The sequence below is a fragment of the Leucopleurus acutus genome (genome assembly GCF_964270905.1).
Source record: "Leucopleurus acutus genome assembly, chromosome: 16".
NCBI classification, from domain to species: Eukaryota; Metazoa; Chordata; class Mammalia; order Artiodactyla; family Delphinidae; genus Leucopleurus; species Leucopleurus acutus.
The window spans coordinates 14,134,953-14,151,324 of NC_139158.1; the positions used below are offsets into that span (position 1 = coordinate 14,134,953).

Consider the following 16,372-nt stretch of genomic DNA (forward strand, 5'->3'; position numbering starts at 1 on the left):
GTTCTAATTTCATTTTTTACATGTAGCTATCTAGTTTTCCCAGCACCACTTACTAAAGAGGCTGTCTTTTCTCCATTGTATATTTTTGCCTCTTTATCAAAGATAAGGTGACCATATGTGCATAGGTTTATCTCTGGGCTTTCTATCCTGTTCCATTGATCTATATTTCTGTCTTTGTGCCAGTACCATACTGTCTTGATTACTGTAGATCTGTAGTATGGCCTGAAGTCAGGGAGCCTGATTCCTCCAGCTCCGTTTTTCGTTCTCAAGATTGCTTTGGCTATTTGGGGTCTTTTGTGTTTCAATAAGAATTGTGAAATTTTTTGTTCTAGTTCTGTGAAAAATACCATTGGTAGTTTGATAAGGATTGCATTGAATCTGTAGATTGCTTTGGGTAGTATATTCATTTTCACAATGTTGATTCTTCCCATCCAAGAACATGGTATATCTCTCCATCTGTTTGTATCATCTTTAATTTCTTTCATCAGTGTCTTATAGTTTTCTGCATACAGGTCTTTTGTCTCCTTAGGTAGGTTTATTCCTAAGTATTTTATTCTTTTTGTTGCAATGGTAGATGGGAGTGTTTCCTTAATTTCTCTTTCAGATTTTTCATCAGTGCATAGGAATGCAAGAGATTTCTGTGCATTAATTTTGTATCCTGCAACTTTACCAAATTCATTGATTAGCTCTAGTAGTTTTCTGGTAGCATCCTTAGGATTAACTATGTATAGTATCATGTCATCTGCAAACAGTGACAGTTTTACTTCTTTTCCAATTTGGATTCCTTTTATTTCTTTTTCTTCTCTGATTGCTGTGGCTAAAAATTCCAAAACGATGTTGAATAATAGTGGTGAGAGTGGGCAACCTTGTCTTATTCCTGATCTTAGTGGAAATGGTTTCAGTTTTTCACCATTGAGAATGATGTTGGCTGAGGTGTGTCATATATGGCCTTTATTATGTTGAGGTAAATTCCCTCTATGCCTACTTTTTGGAGGTTTTTTTTTATCATAAATGGGTGTTGAATTTTGTCAAATGCTTTCTCTGCATCTATTGAGATGATCATATGGTTTTTCTCCTTTAATTTGTTAATATGGTTTATCACATGGATTGATTTGCATATACTGAAGAATCCTTCCATTCCTGGGATGAACCCCACTTGATCATGGTGTATGATCCTTTTAATGTGCTGTTGGATTCTGTTTGCTAGTATTTTGTTGAGGATTTTTGCATCTCTATTCATCAGTGATATTGGCCTGTAGTTTTTCTTTTTTGTGACATCTTTGTCTGGTTTTGGTATCAGGGTGATGGTGGCCTCATAGAATGAGTTTGGGAGTGTTCCTCCCTCTGCTATATTTTGGAAGAGTTTGAGAATCATAGGTGTTAGCTCTTCTCTAAATGTTTGATAGAATTTGCCTGTGAAGCCATCTGGTCCCGGGCTTTTGTTTGTTGGAAGATTTTTAATCACAGTTTCAATTTCAGTGCTTGTGATTGGTCTGTTTATATTTTCTATTTCTTCCTGGTTCAGTCTCAGAAGGTTGTGCTTTTCTAAGAATTTGTCCATTTCTTCCTGGTGGTCCATTTTATTGGCATATAGTTGCTTGTAGTAATCTCTCATGATCCTTTGTATTTCTGCAGTGTCTGTTGTTACTTCTCCTTTTTCAGTTCTAATTCTGTTGATTTCAGTCTTTTCCCTTTTTTTCTTGATGAGTCTGGCTAATGGTTTATCAATTTTGTTTATCCTCTCAAAGAACCACCTTGTAGTTTTATTGATCTTTGCTATTGTTTCCTTCACTTCTTTTTCATTTATTTCTGCTCTGATTTTTATGATTTCTTTCCTTTGGCTAACTTTGGGTTTTTTGGTTCTTCTTTCTCTAATTGTAAGGTTAGCTGTAAGGTTAGTTTGTTTATTAGAGATGTTTCTTGTTTCTTGAGGTAGGATTGTATTGCTATAAACTTCCCTCTTAGAACTGCTTTTGCTGCATCCCACAGGATTTGGGTCGTGTGTTTTCACTGTCATTTGTTTCTAGGTATTTTTTGATTTCCTCTTTGATTTCTTCAGTGATCTTTTGATTATTTAGTAGCGTATTGTTTAGCCTACATGTGTTTGTATTTTTTTACAGTTTTTTTCCTGTAATTGATATCTGGTCTCATAGCACTGTGGTTGGAAAAGATACTTGCTACGATTTCAATTTTCTTAAATTTAACAAGGCTTGATTTGTGACCCAAGATATGATCTATCCTGGAGAATGTTCCATGAGCACTTGAGAAGAACGTGTATTCAGTTGCTTTTGGATGGAATGTCCTATAAATATCAATTAAGTCCATCTTGTTTAATGTGTCATTTAAAGCTTGTGTTTCCTTATTTATTTTCATTTTGGATAATCTGTCCATTGGTGAAACTAGGGTGTTAAAGTCCCCTACTATGATTGTCGATGTTTGACAATTAGATTTTCGACAATTTCGATTGTCGATTTTCCCTTTTATGGCTGTTAGCATTTGCCTTATGTATTGAGGTGCTCCTATGTTGGGTGCATAAATATTTACGATTGTTTTATCTTCTTCTTGGATTGATCCTTTGATCATTATGTAGTGTCCTTCTTTGTCTCTTGTAATAGTCTTTATTATTACTATTTTTTTTTGCGGTACGCGGGCCTTTCACTGTTATGGCCTCTCCCGTTGTGGAGCACAGGGTCCGGACGCGCAGGCTCAGCGGCCATAGCTCACGGGCCCAGCCGCTCCGCGGCATGTGGGATCTTCCTGGACCGGGGCACGAACCCGTGTCCCCTGCATCGGCAGGCGGACCCTCAACCACTGCGCCACCAGGGAAGCCCAATATAGTCTTTATTTTAAAGTCTATTTTGTCTGATATGAGAATTGCTACTCCAGCTTTCTTTTGATTTTCATTTGCATGGAATATCTTCTTCCATCCCCTCACTTTCAGCCTGTATGTGTCCCTAGGTCTGAAGTGGGTCTCTGTAGACAGCATATGTACGGGTCTTGTTTTTGTATCCATTCAGCCAGTCTATGTCTTTTGGTTGGAGCACTTAATCCATTAACATTTAAGGTTATTACCGATATGTATGTTCCAATTACCATTTTCTTAATTGTTTTGGGTTTGTTATTGTAGGTCTTTTCCTTCTCTTGTGTTTCCTGCCTAGAGAAGTTCCTTTAGCGTTTGTTGTAAAGCTGGTTTGGTGGTGCCGAATTCTCTTAGCTTTTGCTCGCCTGTAAAGGTTTTAATTTCTCTGTCAAATCTGAATGAGACCCTTACTGGGTAGAGTAACCTTGGTTGTAGGTTTTTCCCTTTCATCACTTTAAATATGTCCTGCCACTCCCTTCTGGCTTGCAGAGTTTCTGCTGAAAGATCAGCTGTTAACCTTATGGGGATTCCCTTGTATGTTATTTGTTGCTTTACCCTTGCTGCTTTTAATACTTTTTCTTTGTATTTAATTTTTGATAGTTTGATTAGTATGTGTCTTGGCGTGTTTCTCCTTGGATTTATCCTGTATGGGACTCTGTGTGCTTCCTGGACTTGATTAACTATTTCCTTTCCAATATTAGGGAAGTTTTCAACTATAATCTCTTCAAATATTTTCTCAGTCCCTTTCTTTCTCTCTTCTTCTTCTGGGACCCCTATAATTCGAATGTTGGTGCATGTAACATTATCCCAGAGGTCTCTGAGACTGTCCTCAATTCTTTTCATTCTTTTTTCTTGATTCTGCTCTGCGGTAGTTATTTCCACTCTTTTATCTTCCAGTCACTTATCCATTCTTCTGCCTCAGTTATTCTGCTATTGTTTCCTTCTAGAGAATTTTTAATTTCCTTTATTGTGTTGTTCATCAATGTTTGTTTGCTCTTTAGTTCTTCTAGGTCCTTGTTAAACATTTCTTGTATTTTCTCCATTCTATTTCCAAGATTTTGGATCATCTTTACTATCATTACTCTGAATTCTTTGTCAGGTAGACTGCCTATTTCCTCTTCATTTGTTTGGTCTGGTGGGTTTTTACCTTGCTCCTTTATCTGCTGTGTGTTTCTCTGTCTTCTCATTTTGCTTATCTTACTGTGTTTGGGGTCTCCTTATCGCAGGCTGCAGGTTCATAGTTCCCCTTGTTTTTGGTGTCTGCCCCCAGTGGGTAAGGTTGGTTCAGTGGGTTGTGTACGCTTCCTGGTGGACTAGTGCCTGTGTGCTGGTGGCTGAGGCTGGATCTTGTCTTTCTGGTGGGCAGGATCATGTCTGGTGGTGTGTTTTGGGGTGTCTGTGAACTTATGGTTTTAGGCAGCCTCTCTGCTAACGGGTGGGGTTGTGCTCCTGTCTTGCTAGTTGTTTGGCATGGGGTGTCCAGCACTGGAGCTTGCTGGTCATTGAGTGGAGCTGGGTCTCAGTGTTGAGACGGAGATCTCTGGGAGAGCTCTCACCGATTGATATTACATGGGGCTGGAAGGTCTCTGGTGGACCATTGTCCTGAACTCGGCTCTCCCACCTCAGAGGCTCAGGCCTGACACCCAGCCAGAGCACTAAGACCCTGTCAGCCACATGGCTCAGAATAAAAGGAAGAAAAAAAAAAGAAATAAAATAAAATAAAATAAATTGAATTAAAAAGTTGTTAAAGTAAAAAATTTTTAAATATTATTAAAATAAAAAAAGTTTTTAAAGTAATTTTAAGAAAAAAAGGAGAGAGCAACCAAACCAATAAACAAACCCACCAATGATAACAAGAGCTAAAAACTATACTAAGATACACATAAAAATCAGAAACTAGTCAGTCAGATACAGGAAACCCCAAGTCTACAGTTGCTCCCAAAGTCCACCACATCAATTTTGGGATGATTTGTTGCCTCTTCAGGTATTCCACAGTTGCAGGGTACATCAAGTTGACTGTGGAGATTTAATCTGCTGCTTCTGAGGCTGCTGGGAGAGATTTCCCCTTCTCTTCTTTGTTAGCACAGCTCCCAGGGGCTCAGCTTTGGATTCGGCCCTGCTTCTGTGTGTAGGTCGCCCCCTGGTGTCTGTTCTTCGCCCAGACAGGAGGGGGTTAAAGGAGCGACTGATTAGGGGGCTCTGGCTCACTCAGGCTGTGGGCAGGGAGGAGTACAGAATGCGGAATGCGGGGCGAGCCTGCAGCGGCAGAGGCCAGCATGACGTTGCAACAGCCTGAGGCGCGCCTTGTGTTCTCCTGGGGAAACTGTGCCTGGATCACGGGACCCTGGCAGTGGCGGGCGGCACGGGCTCCCGGGAGGGGAGGTGGGGATAGTGACCTGTGCTTGCACACTGGCTTCTTGGTGGCTGCAATAGCAGCCTTAGGGTTTCACGCCCATCTCTGGGGTCCGCGCTGATAGCCGCGGCTCGCGCGCGTCTCTGGAGCTCGTTTAGGCGGTGCTCTGAATCCCCTCTCCTCCCGCACTATGAAACAATGGTCTCTTGACTCTTAGCCAGTTCCAGACTTTTTCCCAGACTCCCTCCCGGCTAGCTGTGGCACACTAGCCCCCTTCAGGCTGTGTTCATGCAGCCAAACCCAGTCCTTTCCCTGGGATCTGACCTCTGAAGCCCGAGCCTCAGCTCTCAGCCCCCGCCCGCCCCGCAGACAAGCCTCTCGGGCTGGTGAGTGCCGGTCGGCACCGATCCTCTGTGCGGGAATCTCTCTGCTTTGCCCTCTGCACCCCTGTTGCTGCGCTCTCCTTCGTGGCTCCGAAGCTTCCCCCCTGCCAACCCCCGTCTCTGCCATTGAAGGGGCTTCCTAGTGTATGCAAACTTTTCCTCCTTCACAGCTCCTTCCCAGAGGTGCAGGTCCCGTCCCTATTCTTTTGTCTCTGTGTTTCCTTTTTTCTTTTGCCCTACCCAGGTATGTGGGGAGTTTCTTGCCTTTTGGGAAATCTGAGGTCTTCTGCCAGCGTTCAGTAGGTGTTCTGTAGCAGTTATTCTACATGTAGATGTATTTTTTTATGTATTTGTGGGGAGGAAGGTGATCTACACGTCTATTCATCCGCCATCTTGAAGGTCTCCCTCACTTTTTCTTTATAATATTTTTCTCATGGCTTAAGCCTGATGTCCTACGAAGTTGAGGGATCAGGCCCAAAACAGTCTAATCTCAGGGAAGAGCTTCTCTCTGTTAAAGGGGCCAAATCCCATCAAGCCTGCTCGTCTGCTGGAACGGCAGAACAAAATGTGGTTTCTTGGCTGTTGGCCTCAAGGGAGCCTCTCGAAAGAGCCTTTATTTGATGTTCCTGAAAACTGGAAGGAACAAAAAGACACGGGGGTGGGGGGTGGCGATAGAGCGAGCTCCAGGAGTCAGTGAGGATGGGAGGGAAGGCCTGGTGGAGAGATGCCCTGTACAGGGTGCTGTGTCCATGCTGCAGCCCCAAACTGCAGCCCCCTGCCTGGGCAGGGACGTTTGCAGTTTCATGAGGTAGAATCTGGCTGCATTCCCTGCAGGGGCCCCACACAGACCCTTCCTCAACACTCCCCCATCCCAGGGCTGCCGGGATGTGTACCCCAATGTCCTTACTGTACGCCTCAGGTATTGGGGAGCCCACACATGCCTGAGCTGGCACATGTGGCCAGCCCTCCTGGCTCCTGGCATGGCTCTCTGGACCAGCCCGTGGAGATCATCTGAGACACAGGTAACTCTCTTTGGTCTTTGCTTTTTAGACAAAGGAATTGCAAGTAAAGCTTTAAGAGATTAAGGACTGAAGAAAGATTGAAAAAGAGACTCTGTCTTCTCCTTGCCAAACAGAAACAGACCTGCCACATTGGTAGAGTGCACTAGAGTCCTCCAGAAACGGTTTCTAGGGTGTGGATTTCTGCAGAGATCCAACAGCCAAGAACCCCCGAGGGCTTGGGGGTCTGGCAGGTAGAAGACCCCCAGAAAACCCAGCAGGACCATGATTATGCAAGGATAAAAAGATACAAAAACTGTGCAGACAAAAAGACTGGCAGAGAAGACTACAAAACGTTAGGAAATTAGATTACATACGACATCGACCCTGGAGTCAGCCAGGCTTGGATTTTCATCTCAGCTTTGCCACTTGCCGGCTGTGCTGCCTTGGGTATGTTGTCTAACTTCTCTAAACCCCAGTTTTCATCTCTGCAGAGGGAAATAATAGCACAAACTTCAGAGAGGTGTTGTGAAAATTACATTACATAATGTTTGCAATTACACAGCAGAGTGCCTAGTCCTTAAAATAATGCTCAAAAATGGGAAATGATTGATTACTGTGGCTTCTAAGCAGTGAGACTATGGGTAACTTTTTCCTTCTCTTTGCTTGTATCATCCATATTTTGTACGATGAACATGTATTACATACGCTGAATCACAGCTTGGCAGCTCGACAAGGGTTCTTTCCATCTAGGCCTATTCAATGAGGCTCCTCACAAGGGTCTTCAGGCCTGCTGCGTGCAAACCATTCTTCTGCTGGAGGAACCTCTGCAATGGGGACCAGTGGGATAATGGGACCCAGAGGACTAGAAAGGAGCATCCCTGAAGACAACTGTGTTGTTTTCCTCTCTCTAAGTGACCAAAGACCCTGAAAGAACACCAAGCATCACTACGTGCAAGTAGCAAGAAAACACTGAGGTGCTCTTTCAAGCACTATGCCATCCAAGATGCTCTAAGTTACATTCCTTTCCTGCCAATGTCACATAATGGGCAGAATCCCATTATGTGACACTGGGATATGGTTTGCCCCATATCCCTTGCCTGAGATATGGGGCAAACCATGGAGACCAAATAAAGGGCTCAAGCGGTCAAAGGCAGCTTCTCTGGAGCCCTGTCACCCCTCCGGCCTCACCCCTCCTGGGGGGCACAAAGGCTCAGACACCTTGGCTGGGCAGTAGGCAAAGTAACCAAAGCTCTTCAAACTACGGCAATTACAAGCAGCAGAGACAGCAAATAGGAAAGAGACAAGTGGAGATCCACTGCCTTTTCTGTCGGCCTTCAACAGGTGAAATACGTTTGTCGCCAAGAGGGTAAACCAACAGCTCGTGGAATTTAGAACTGAGGATGACCTTACAGTTCTAAGCATTGATTCCCGTATGAAATTTGATTTACTGACACACCCAAGGTCAGCGAGAACTCAGGGAGTGATTTAGGTCGATTCAAATAGCAGGGCCAGGACTAGAAGCCAAGCCTCCAAGTTTCTAGCCAGGGATGCTTCCTCCAAAGATGGATATTGTTTTGCCTCAAATTGCTGAGATTACTGGTTCTGGGAAGTGCCACCTTCCTCAAGGTGCTTACTACAGGGGCCATTGTACAAACTGGAAGAAGGCAGATCTTGGATGCCAGTTGGGTAAGAATTGGAAGCAAAGCCTTCCTACTTGTCTTGTCCTGGGGCTGCTCTTGCAGACCCCAAACAAATGGCAGCAGGGCTAGAAGACACCATGCCAACCTCCAGTTGTTGTCTCCATGGCTCCAGCAGTGGGGCTGGTGATGAGAATGAGAACACTGACTTCTTTCCCAGCCTGGTCATTATCTGTGAATGGGAACAACAGATGAGCCCCTCACAAAAACCATGGTAATGATCAGAAAATAGACTGACTGCCAAGTGCTGGAACAGACATGTCTCTACATGGGTGCTATCCATGATGTCTGGACAATGATATGTTTGGTCCTTGGAAAGTCATCATCTCCATCACTGATGACTAACATATTTTCAGAGACTAAACTGGATGGATAAACGAGACGAATATAAAAATTTAGCTGCACATCATTAATTATTTTTTAAAGCTTTCAGATATAGTTCACATACCATGCTATTCACTCACTAAAGGTATATAATTCAATGGTTTTTAATAGATTCACATAATTTTACAACCATCATCACAACCTAATCTTGGAGCATTTTTATCACCCCCCAAAAGAAACTCCTCATCCCTTAGCTGTCACCCCCCAGCTCCCCAATCTTCTCCTGCCCTAGGCCACCACTAATCTACTTTCTGTCTCTACAGATTTGCCTATCTTAGACATTTCATAGAAATGGAGTCACAATATGTGGTTCTTTGTAATTGGCCTTTTTCACTTAACATAATGTTTTCAAGGTTCATTTATGCTCTGGATTAATTCTTCTTTTCATAGTTCTTACAGCATCTTTTCTGGATCTTTCAGGGCTTTCTGGGCCATCCTCAAACATTTTGGTTACTATTGGAAATCAGAATGAAAATAAATTCTATTTATCCAAACTTTTTGTGTGCTAATGGAGGTGGCATTGTATTATTTCTAAGATGAGGTAAATCAATTTGTGTACCTGCACCAACAGTCACTAGATACCTCAGCTTCAGAAATGCTTAGCTGTGCTTTGTGGGTATAGTTTTCTGGTAATATATCAATCTGGGGCTTATTGCAAGAAGCAATTATCCCCAAAATAACAGAGCTGTGGAATTTGGGAAAACTCCCTATTTCAACAGATGAATTTTCCTGCATCTTAGGGATACACTGTCCTGCCCTCTGCTGAGTAGTATGTCAGGAAGACTAAAAATCAGAAGAATATGAAGAGACACCAAAGAGCCAGAGGACCTGTTTCTGACAGACTCACCTTTATTTGTTCATTATTCAGAAACAATTTAAAGGGCACCTACACTGTGTAGGCATTGAGTTAGCAGTAATAGTAATACAAACATGGGGCAATGATCCTTGTCCTCCAGGAGATCCTTGACTGGGATGCTGCCCAGAACACTTGTCTCTGGTGGCAAGTCAAAGGCAACCCAGAGGGAGATGATAAAATGTAAAAACAGCATAGATCCTTAGTGAAAGAGAACTGGAGTGAGATCCCACAGTCCCAAATCTCAAAGGTTATGTGTAATAAATCACCCAAAAACCCTGAGTGGCTTAAAACAATAATAGTAATTTATTATCTCTCAAAGTTTTCATGGGTCAAGAATTCAAGAGCAACTCAGTGAGTCGTTCTGGCTCTGGGTCTCTTGTGGGGGCTGTAATCAGATATCAGCTGGGGCTGGAATTATCTGAAAGTTTGACTGGGGCAGAAGAGTATGCTTGCTGGGTGGCCCACTCCCAGAGTTGGCAAGTTGATGCTGGCAAGGCTGTTCCTCTCCACATGGGCCTCCCACAAGACTCTATGTGTCCTTAACACCTGAGGGCTGGCTTCCCCCAGAGTGAATGATATAAGAGACTCAGCTAACAGCTGCAATGCCTTCTATGACTTGGTCTTAGTCAGTCACCTACATGACTGCCACCATATTCTATCAGTCACAGAGCCAGCCCCAAGTCAATGTGGGAGGGACCACAAGGACATGAAAACCAGGAGGCAAGAGTCACTGAGGGCCATCTCAGAGGCTGGCTACCACAATACTATTCAGTTTTTCTTCCATTTTCCACCCTGAAGGTCAAAGTACAAATTCTTAGCTGCTGTTTGAATCCCTTCTTTAAACCTTTACCAGGTATTCATTCAACCACTGCCTGAATCCTTCTGGGCAGGAGTTCAAGGTCCTCCAACTCTGATCACTCTGTCCTCAGATGGCACTGACGTCCTCTGCAGGTTGAGTCAGTTACTCCTCTATGTGAGACCTTCAAATACTTATCAAGAGCAACCATGTTCCACCAATAGACATTGACTTAGTCAGCATCAGACCCAGTGTGCTAGCAGCTGGGGGTGCAGCAGTGAAAAAGATACAGTTTTTGCCTCCAAAGAGCTCATTTTTGGTTTAGCTTCCTCACTCAACTCCAGCAGGCCCACACCACCCGCTATGAGCAAGGGACCCCTTGTCCATCTTCTCTATATCTGATCACAGAGAAATCTCTTCTCTTTTGCCAAAGCTCTTCTGGTAGCAAACAACAGAGAACAAAACTCAGATTGCTTCAAGAAAGCAGATAAATGTGAACAAGAATTGGGATGGTAAAGTTGCTCCAAATCTGAGACAAATCTTTCATGTTCTTAAAGTATAGTTTAAGAGACCTGAAGCTGAATGATGGAAAGCAGCAGATTTTTAAAATACTGCTCTAATACCTAGCATCCTTCCTTAACTCTTACTAATTATAGTAATTATAAAGGCTTTTTCTATAGATTATTTTGGATTTTCATATCATCTGCAAATCATTCAAGTTCTGTTTCTTCCTTTCTAATTCATATACCTTTTCTTTTTTCTAGTTTTATTGTACTTGTTAAGACCTCCATTATAATATGGAATAGAAGTAGTGACGGTAGACATGACTACTTTATTTATCAATTCTTTTTTCTTCCAGCTCTGATAATGGCAGGGTAGCTTGTATCAGATGAAACCCACTTGCTGACAACTATAAGTTATGGACAAAATATTCAAATAACTGTATAATGTCCTCAGAGAGTAACCAAAAGCAGGCAGAAATTAGGGGGATGCAAGCCTTGAAAGAATAGAAGTAAACTCTGTGAGACTCACATTTAACCAGCTTTTCTCCTGAAGGCACTCCCCAGTCTGCCTGGAGCATGAGGACTGGAGTCCAAGCAAAAAGGAGCAGTCTTATTAGGCTGGAGAATCTGAGATGAGAGTTTGGAGCTGCCAGAGAAGTTTGCAATTGAGAGGTGGGGAAAATATGGGAAAGGAGGGGGCCAAAAATCTATATATGGATACCCCCTCAAGTCCTTGCTCACTTTGTAAATGCATATCCACAGGGAGAGACTCTAATGAGCCCACAGGAAAAGTATAGCTGGAAGGCGGAGAACGCTGGGCAGAAATTTCAATAGAAAGGCACACTTTAGAGTTCAAGTCTCTCCAAATTAGAGGAGTTTGGTAAACACTTCAAGCTTTTCAACAAAACTCTAAAAAGGCCATGCCCTATGATTAGGAAGCACATCCCAGGACTAAGTGCTGTACCTTAGAACTAAAAGCAAAATTCAAATAGACCCACCCTAACAAAGCCTAAAACCAAGCCTTCACAAAATTCAGGTGATCTGACAGCAGATCTGCTGGATCTGCTAGAACAAAACCCAACATTCTTCAGAGGAAGATAACAGATTCTCTACAATGAATCAACCACAATGTCTATACAATAAAAAAGCATGATACATATGAAGAAATAAGAAAATGTGATGACAAGTCAAAAGAAAAAAAGCAGTCAACAAAGAAGATCCACATTTAGGATTTAGGAGGAAAGGACTTTAAGTGATAAATATGTTAAAGGGTTTTATGAGAAGAATGGATATACTGGAGGAAGAGACAGAGAATCTCAGAAAAGATACAAAAACTCTAAAAAGGTACCAAGTAGAATCCCTGGAACTGAAAGATACAATATATGAAAAAATTTAAAAAAAATAATAGCATGAGATTAACAGATGATCACATGGGGGAAAAAAGAAGACAGATTATTGATTTAAAGAGAAATAAATAGAAATTATCCAAAAAGAATCTGTGAGAGTAAAGTATTTAAAGAAGAGACGAATGGAACCTCAATATCAAACACCAAATAGAGCCAGAATATTAAACATCTTAATATATGTATAATTGGGGTTTCAAGAGAAAAGAGGAGAATAGAGAATAAAAAATATTTGAAAGAATATTGGCCAAAATGTTTCCAAACTTAATTATAAACATCAAACATCATATATTAGAAGCTTAACAAGCCTCCAAAAAGAATCAATACCAAAACCAAAACAAAACAAAACAAAACAAAAACCTGCACTTAGCCACATCACAGATAAAAATAAAAGTGAAATAGAAAATCTTACAAGTAGCCAGGCAGAAATGAGGTATCATATACAGGGGAATGATTGACAAGCAACTTCTCTTCCGATAAATGGAGTACAGAAGACAATGAAATAATGCCTTTAATGTGTGGAAAGAAAAAAACTGTCACTTCAGAAGTCTATACCCAGTAAAAACCATTCTTCAAAACTGAAAACGAAGAGATATTTTCAGGTAAATCAAAGTTGAGGTAATCTGTTGCCAACAGACCTGCACTGCAAAAAGTGCTAGGGGAAGTTCTTTAAGTTGAAGGGAAATAATTGTCTTGGAAATCTGAATCTACAAAAAGGCATGAGGAGTATTGGAAATGGTTAATATGTGGGCAAATTTACAAGAATAATTGCTTCTAAAAGGAATGATTTTTTCCTAGATATGGCTTTAAGCAAGCAATGAACAGATCATCCAAGAAGATATAGTTTCATATAATAAAGCCTGCTCTCCAGAGTTTCGTTTTTTTAATCAAAACAACTTGAACACGTCGAGAAAAAAAAGTTGTTTTCCTATAGAAACTAAATATATGATTTTCCTACTCAACTCCCCCTCTTTCTAAATAAATTTATATAAATAGTGCCATTTATTCATTTGAAAATTAGTTATGACTAATTTTATTCACTTAACATTAAAGTCACCATCAGTTATGAATTTTGCTGTAAGTTTCCAGCTATACCTCTCTGTGCCTCTCTTCTGTGGGCCTCATGGACTCACTTTCATAACACTCTGCTCCTTCCTACCTTCCTTTCCCTACTAACCCCCTCCTCTGCTTATATAACCTCTTCAAATCTTTTGAGTCTGCTCCTTATTTATTTAATTTAATGGTTGACTTCTTGTTTCTTAAAATAAAAAAATACCTAAAGCAAACATGAAAACTTGTTAGCATATATTAATTCTGGGTGGTGAACATGAAAACTTGTTAGCATATATTAATTCTGGGTGGTGAGGCACCGGTGTTATTATTTATTCCTTGTGCATTTCTACGTTTAAAAACTTCTCGTTAAAAATTTCCAGTGATTTCCATTGCAGAGTCACTGTGTATGAGTCAATTTCTCTTGAAATCATTTTTTATCAAAATAATAATTTACAGGCATGATTTCATAGAATATTTATACGAAAACATTCAAAAGAACGATACCTAAGTTACCACGTTACTTATTTATCAAAATGGGGAATTTGTTAATAATAAGTATTGGCATTTGTGATGAGAATGAAATTCATTAATTAATAGTCTCAGGACTCTCTCTTCTCTTTTACCTGCTGAAGACAATTTTGTCTTTCCTCTCTGCCCACACCTTCCAAGAAGAGCTTTGATGATGTGAATTCAGGAGAATGGGTAGAAAGACACCAGGACTGGAGATGTAAAATGCTTAGAGATAAGTTGGGGTAAAGGGTGAATAATCAAGGGTTTTAAGGTTAGCTGACTCAAGTAAATCAGAGGTGAGAGGGAGCCTCAGTGGAAAGGAACAGACATTCTAAGAACAGTGGCTGTGGGTTATAAATAAACCCACTATAATATTCTTTAAATAAGTAAACATTGGAATTAAAAAACTTTTAATTGCTGACTATTGTCTCTTCATTGTACTCAGGGCCTCAAGCTTCATTTGAGTTACATACTTAACAATTACTGAAATGTATTTTCCTGCTGTACTGTTGGAAGAAACCTTATAACTTTGGGAAGGAGTGGTCAAAATACTACCTTCTCCTTGCTGAATTTCATTTAAATACCGTGATGATAGATGTTTGGCTTTAGAACCTTGAGAACATTTTATGATTAAGGTCTGAAAATATAAGGTATAATTTCCTAAACATCTGAGCACTTTAACATATTTTTCAAACTGTGACAGCCTCTCCACCCTATAACCTTTTATGTATGTGTGGGTTTACACATATATTGTATATAGTACATATTATAATTATAATTCAGCCACCTTATCAAGTCTTATTAACTGCTATTATTCACATTCAAAACTTTAAAATAAATTCCCCCATCCTCCCTCCACAGAGTAAATACTTTCACCATTTTGCACCATTTTCACATTAGAAAATGGCATATTTATCTTATTTCTTGATTGTTTAGTTTTAAGTATTAACTATTGACTTCCTAATATGGAAGATGAGGATTTAACTTTCTTATAAACCTTCCCGCATATTGTTATAATTTTGGGTGAAATCAATATTCAGAACCTATGTAAGTATTATTCATGGCTGAGTGGTGTACTACGGAAACAATTTCTCCCTTATGCAACATCACCTTGGAGTTAATCATGATTGTCTCGTTATTTCATCTGCCTGTTTTCTACATCTATCAGTAATTGTATATAAATGTATAACTCTGGCTATGAGTTATTCTAAGCAGCAGATGGAAGGCAAGGACTGGGACGCTATACCATTTGGTGTGTTCATTTGTACTTAATCCCCGTTTTCCCTGCAGTACCCTGGCCCAGTGCCCCGGAGTCCAGATTCCACTTAGATCAAGCTCTCCAAAGAAGAGCTCTGCAAGGTTCTGCTAAGGTGGACAGAGTCGACCACAGCTGCAGGGTGCTGGGGAGGACATGGAGATTCAACTTCTCCTTAGAGACTTTCCAGCAACCCTCCTATTTTGAACCCAAGCTGTATTTCCACTTTCAGAGATGCCTGTGGCCTCTGGAGTTCAGACAGGCACCGCCATGTTACACTTAGCCTTTCCCCTCTGCAAGCTTGAGTTTCCGCTTTCTCCAGTTTGCTAAGTTCCTTTCCATTCGTTCTTCTTATTTCCAGCTTCCCATACTTTGTTTCTATCATGACTTCTCCTGAAAACCGATTAATTCAACACCAGTAACCTTCTCTGAGTCTGCCTCCGCATCTATTAAATGAAACAGTCCTGCTCTCCTCCGCGGCATCCTGGGTTCCTGGGTTCGCACGCATCATCTCAGCATCATCCCGTGTGCTGCGAGGATCTCTGAGGGCTTACGGCCAGAGCTGAGGATGTGCTGGAAATGCTAGTGCTGGACCGAGGCCGTCGGTCAAGGTGGAAATGTCTTGGTTTCTCAGTGGCTCCCTGAGAATTGCACAAAAACTTTTTTTCAAATTTTTTGTTACCGCTCCCATTTCCAAGAGTTCTAGAAACAAATCAAGTCACCCATAGAGGGGATGAAGAGGAAGAAGAAAACAGAGAAAAACAAAGGGGAGAAAAGGGGGAACACAAGGCGAATGGACTGCTGTCCTGCTGTGTCCCGAGTCGCCATTAGGGTGTCTCCTTCCCTCACGCACGTGTCCATGTCCCAAGTGGGGAGACCTCCACACCAGGATGAACTCCACGATTGAGGCCCAGGCCGAGACTCCCGCAACAGAAAGGTTAAAGTGATGATGGCAAACTGATTGCTCTGCTTGACCCAGGGCGGGGGGTGGGGTCATAAATCTCCTGTGTCTTTGATTCTTCTTACCCTCTCCCTGATAAATCTGTTTTCAAGATGAAACATTATTCCACAAGCCCAGCTGGCTGATGGATTGGGAAACTTACAAAACTAACTCCAGTGAGTCCTTTGAAGTGGATCGAAACACAGGCTTTGTAAAAATGCATGTCATCCGGGATCACTGGTTCAAGGTTGGCAGCATGATTTCCTTTCATCACACAGGTCTTCACTTGGTACTGCAGATTACTTTCCCTCTGACTGCAAACGAATTTCCTGCTCCCTCCCAGAAGAGCTCACGGGGCTTCCCTTTCTCCCTCTACCT

At 41.6% G+C, this 16,372-nt stretch overlaps 1 protein-coding gene across 1 annotated transcript in view; it reads right to left on the reverse strand.

Annotated features, from left to right (window-relative positions):
* Nucleotides 1-7,023: 7,023 nt before the first annotated feature.
* Nucleotides 7,024-16,372, reverse strand: part of LOC309973319 (S-adenosyl-L-methionine-dependent tRNA 4-demethylwyosine synthase TYW1) — a 203,826-nt gene continuing 194,477 nt past the window's right edge. Inside the window, exon 16 of the mRNA XM_082857504.1 lies at nucleotides 7,024-7,082. Coding sequence (XP_082713630.1) covers nucleotides 7,077-7,082 — 6 coding nt within the window. The 3' untranslated portion in view covers nucleotides 7,024-7,076. The remainder of the gene's footprint in view (nucleotides 7,083-16,372) is intronic.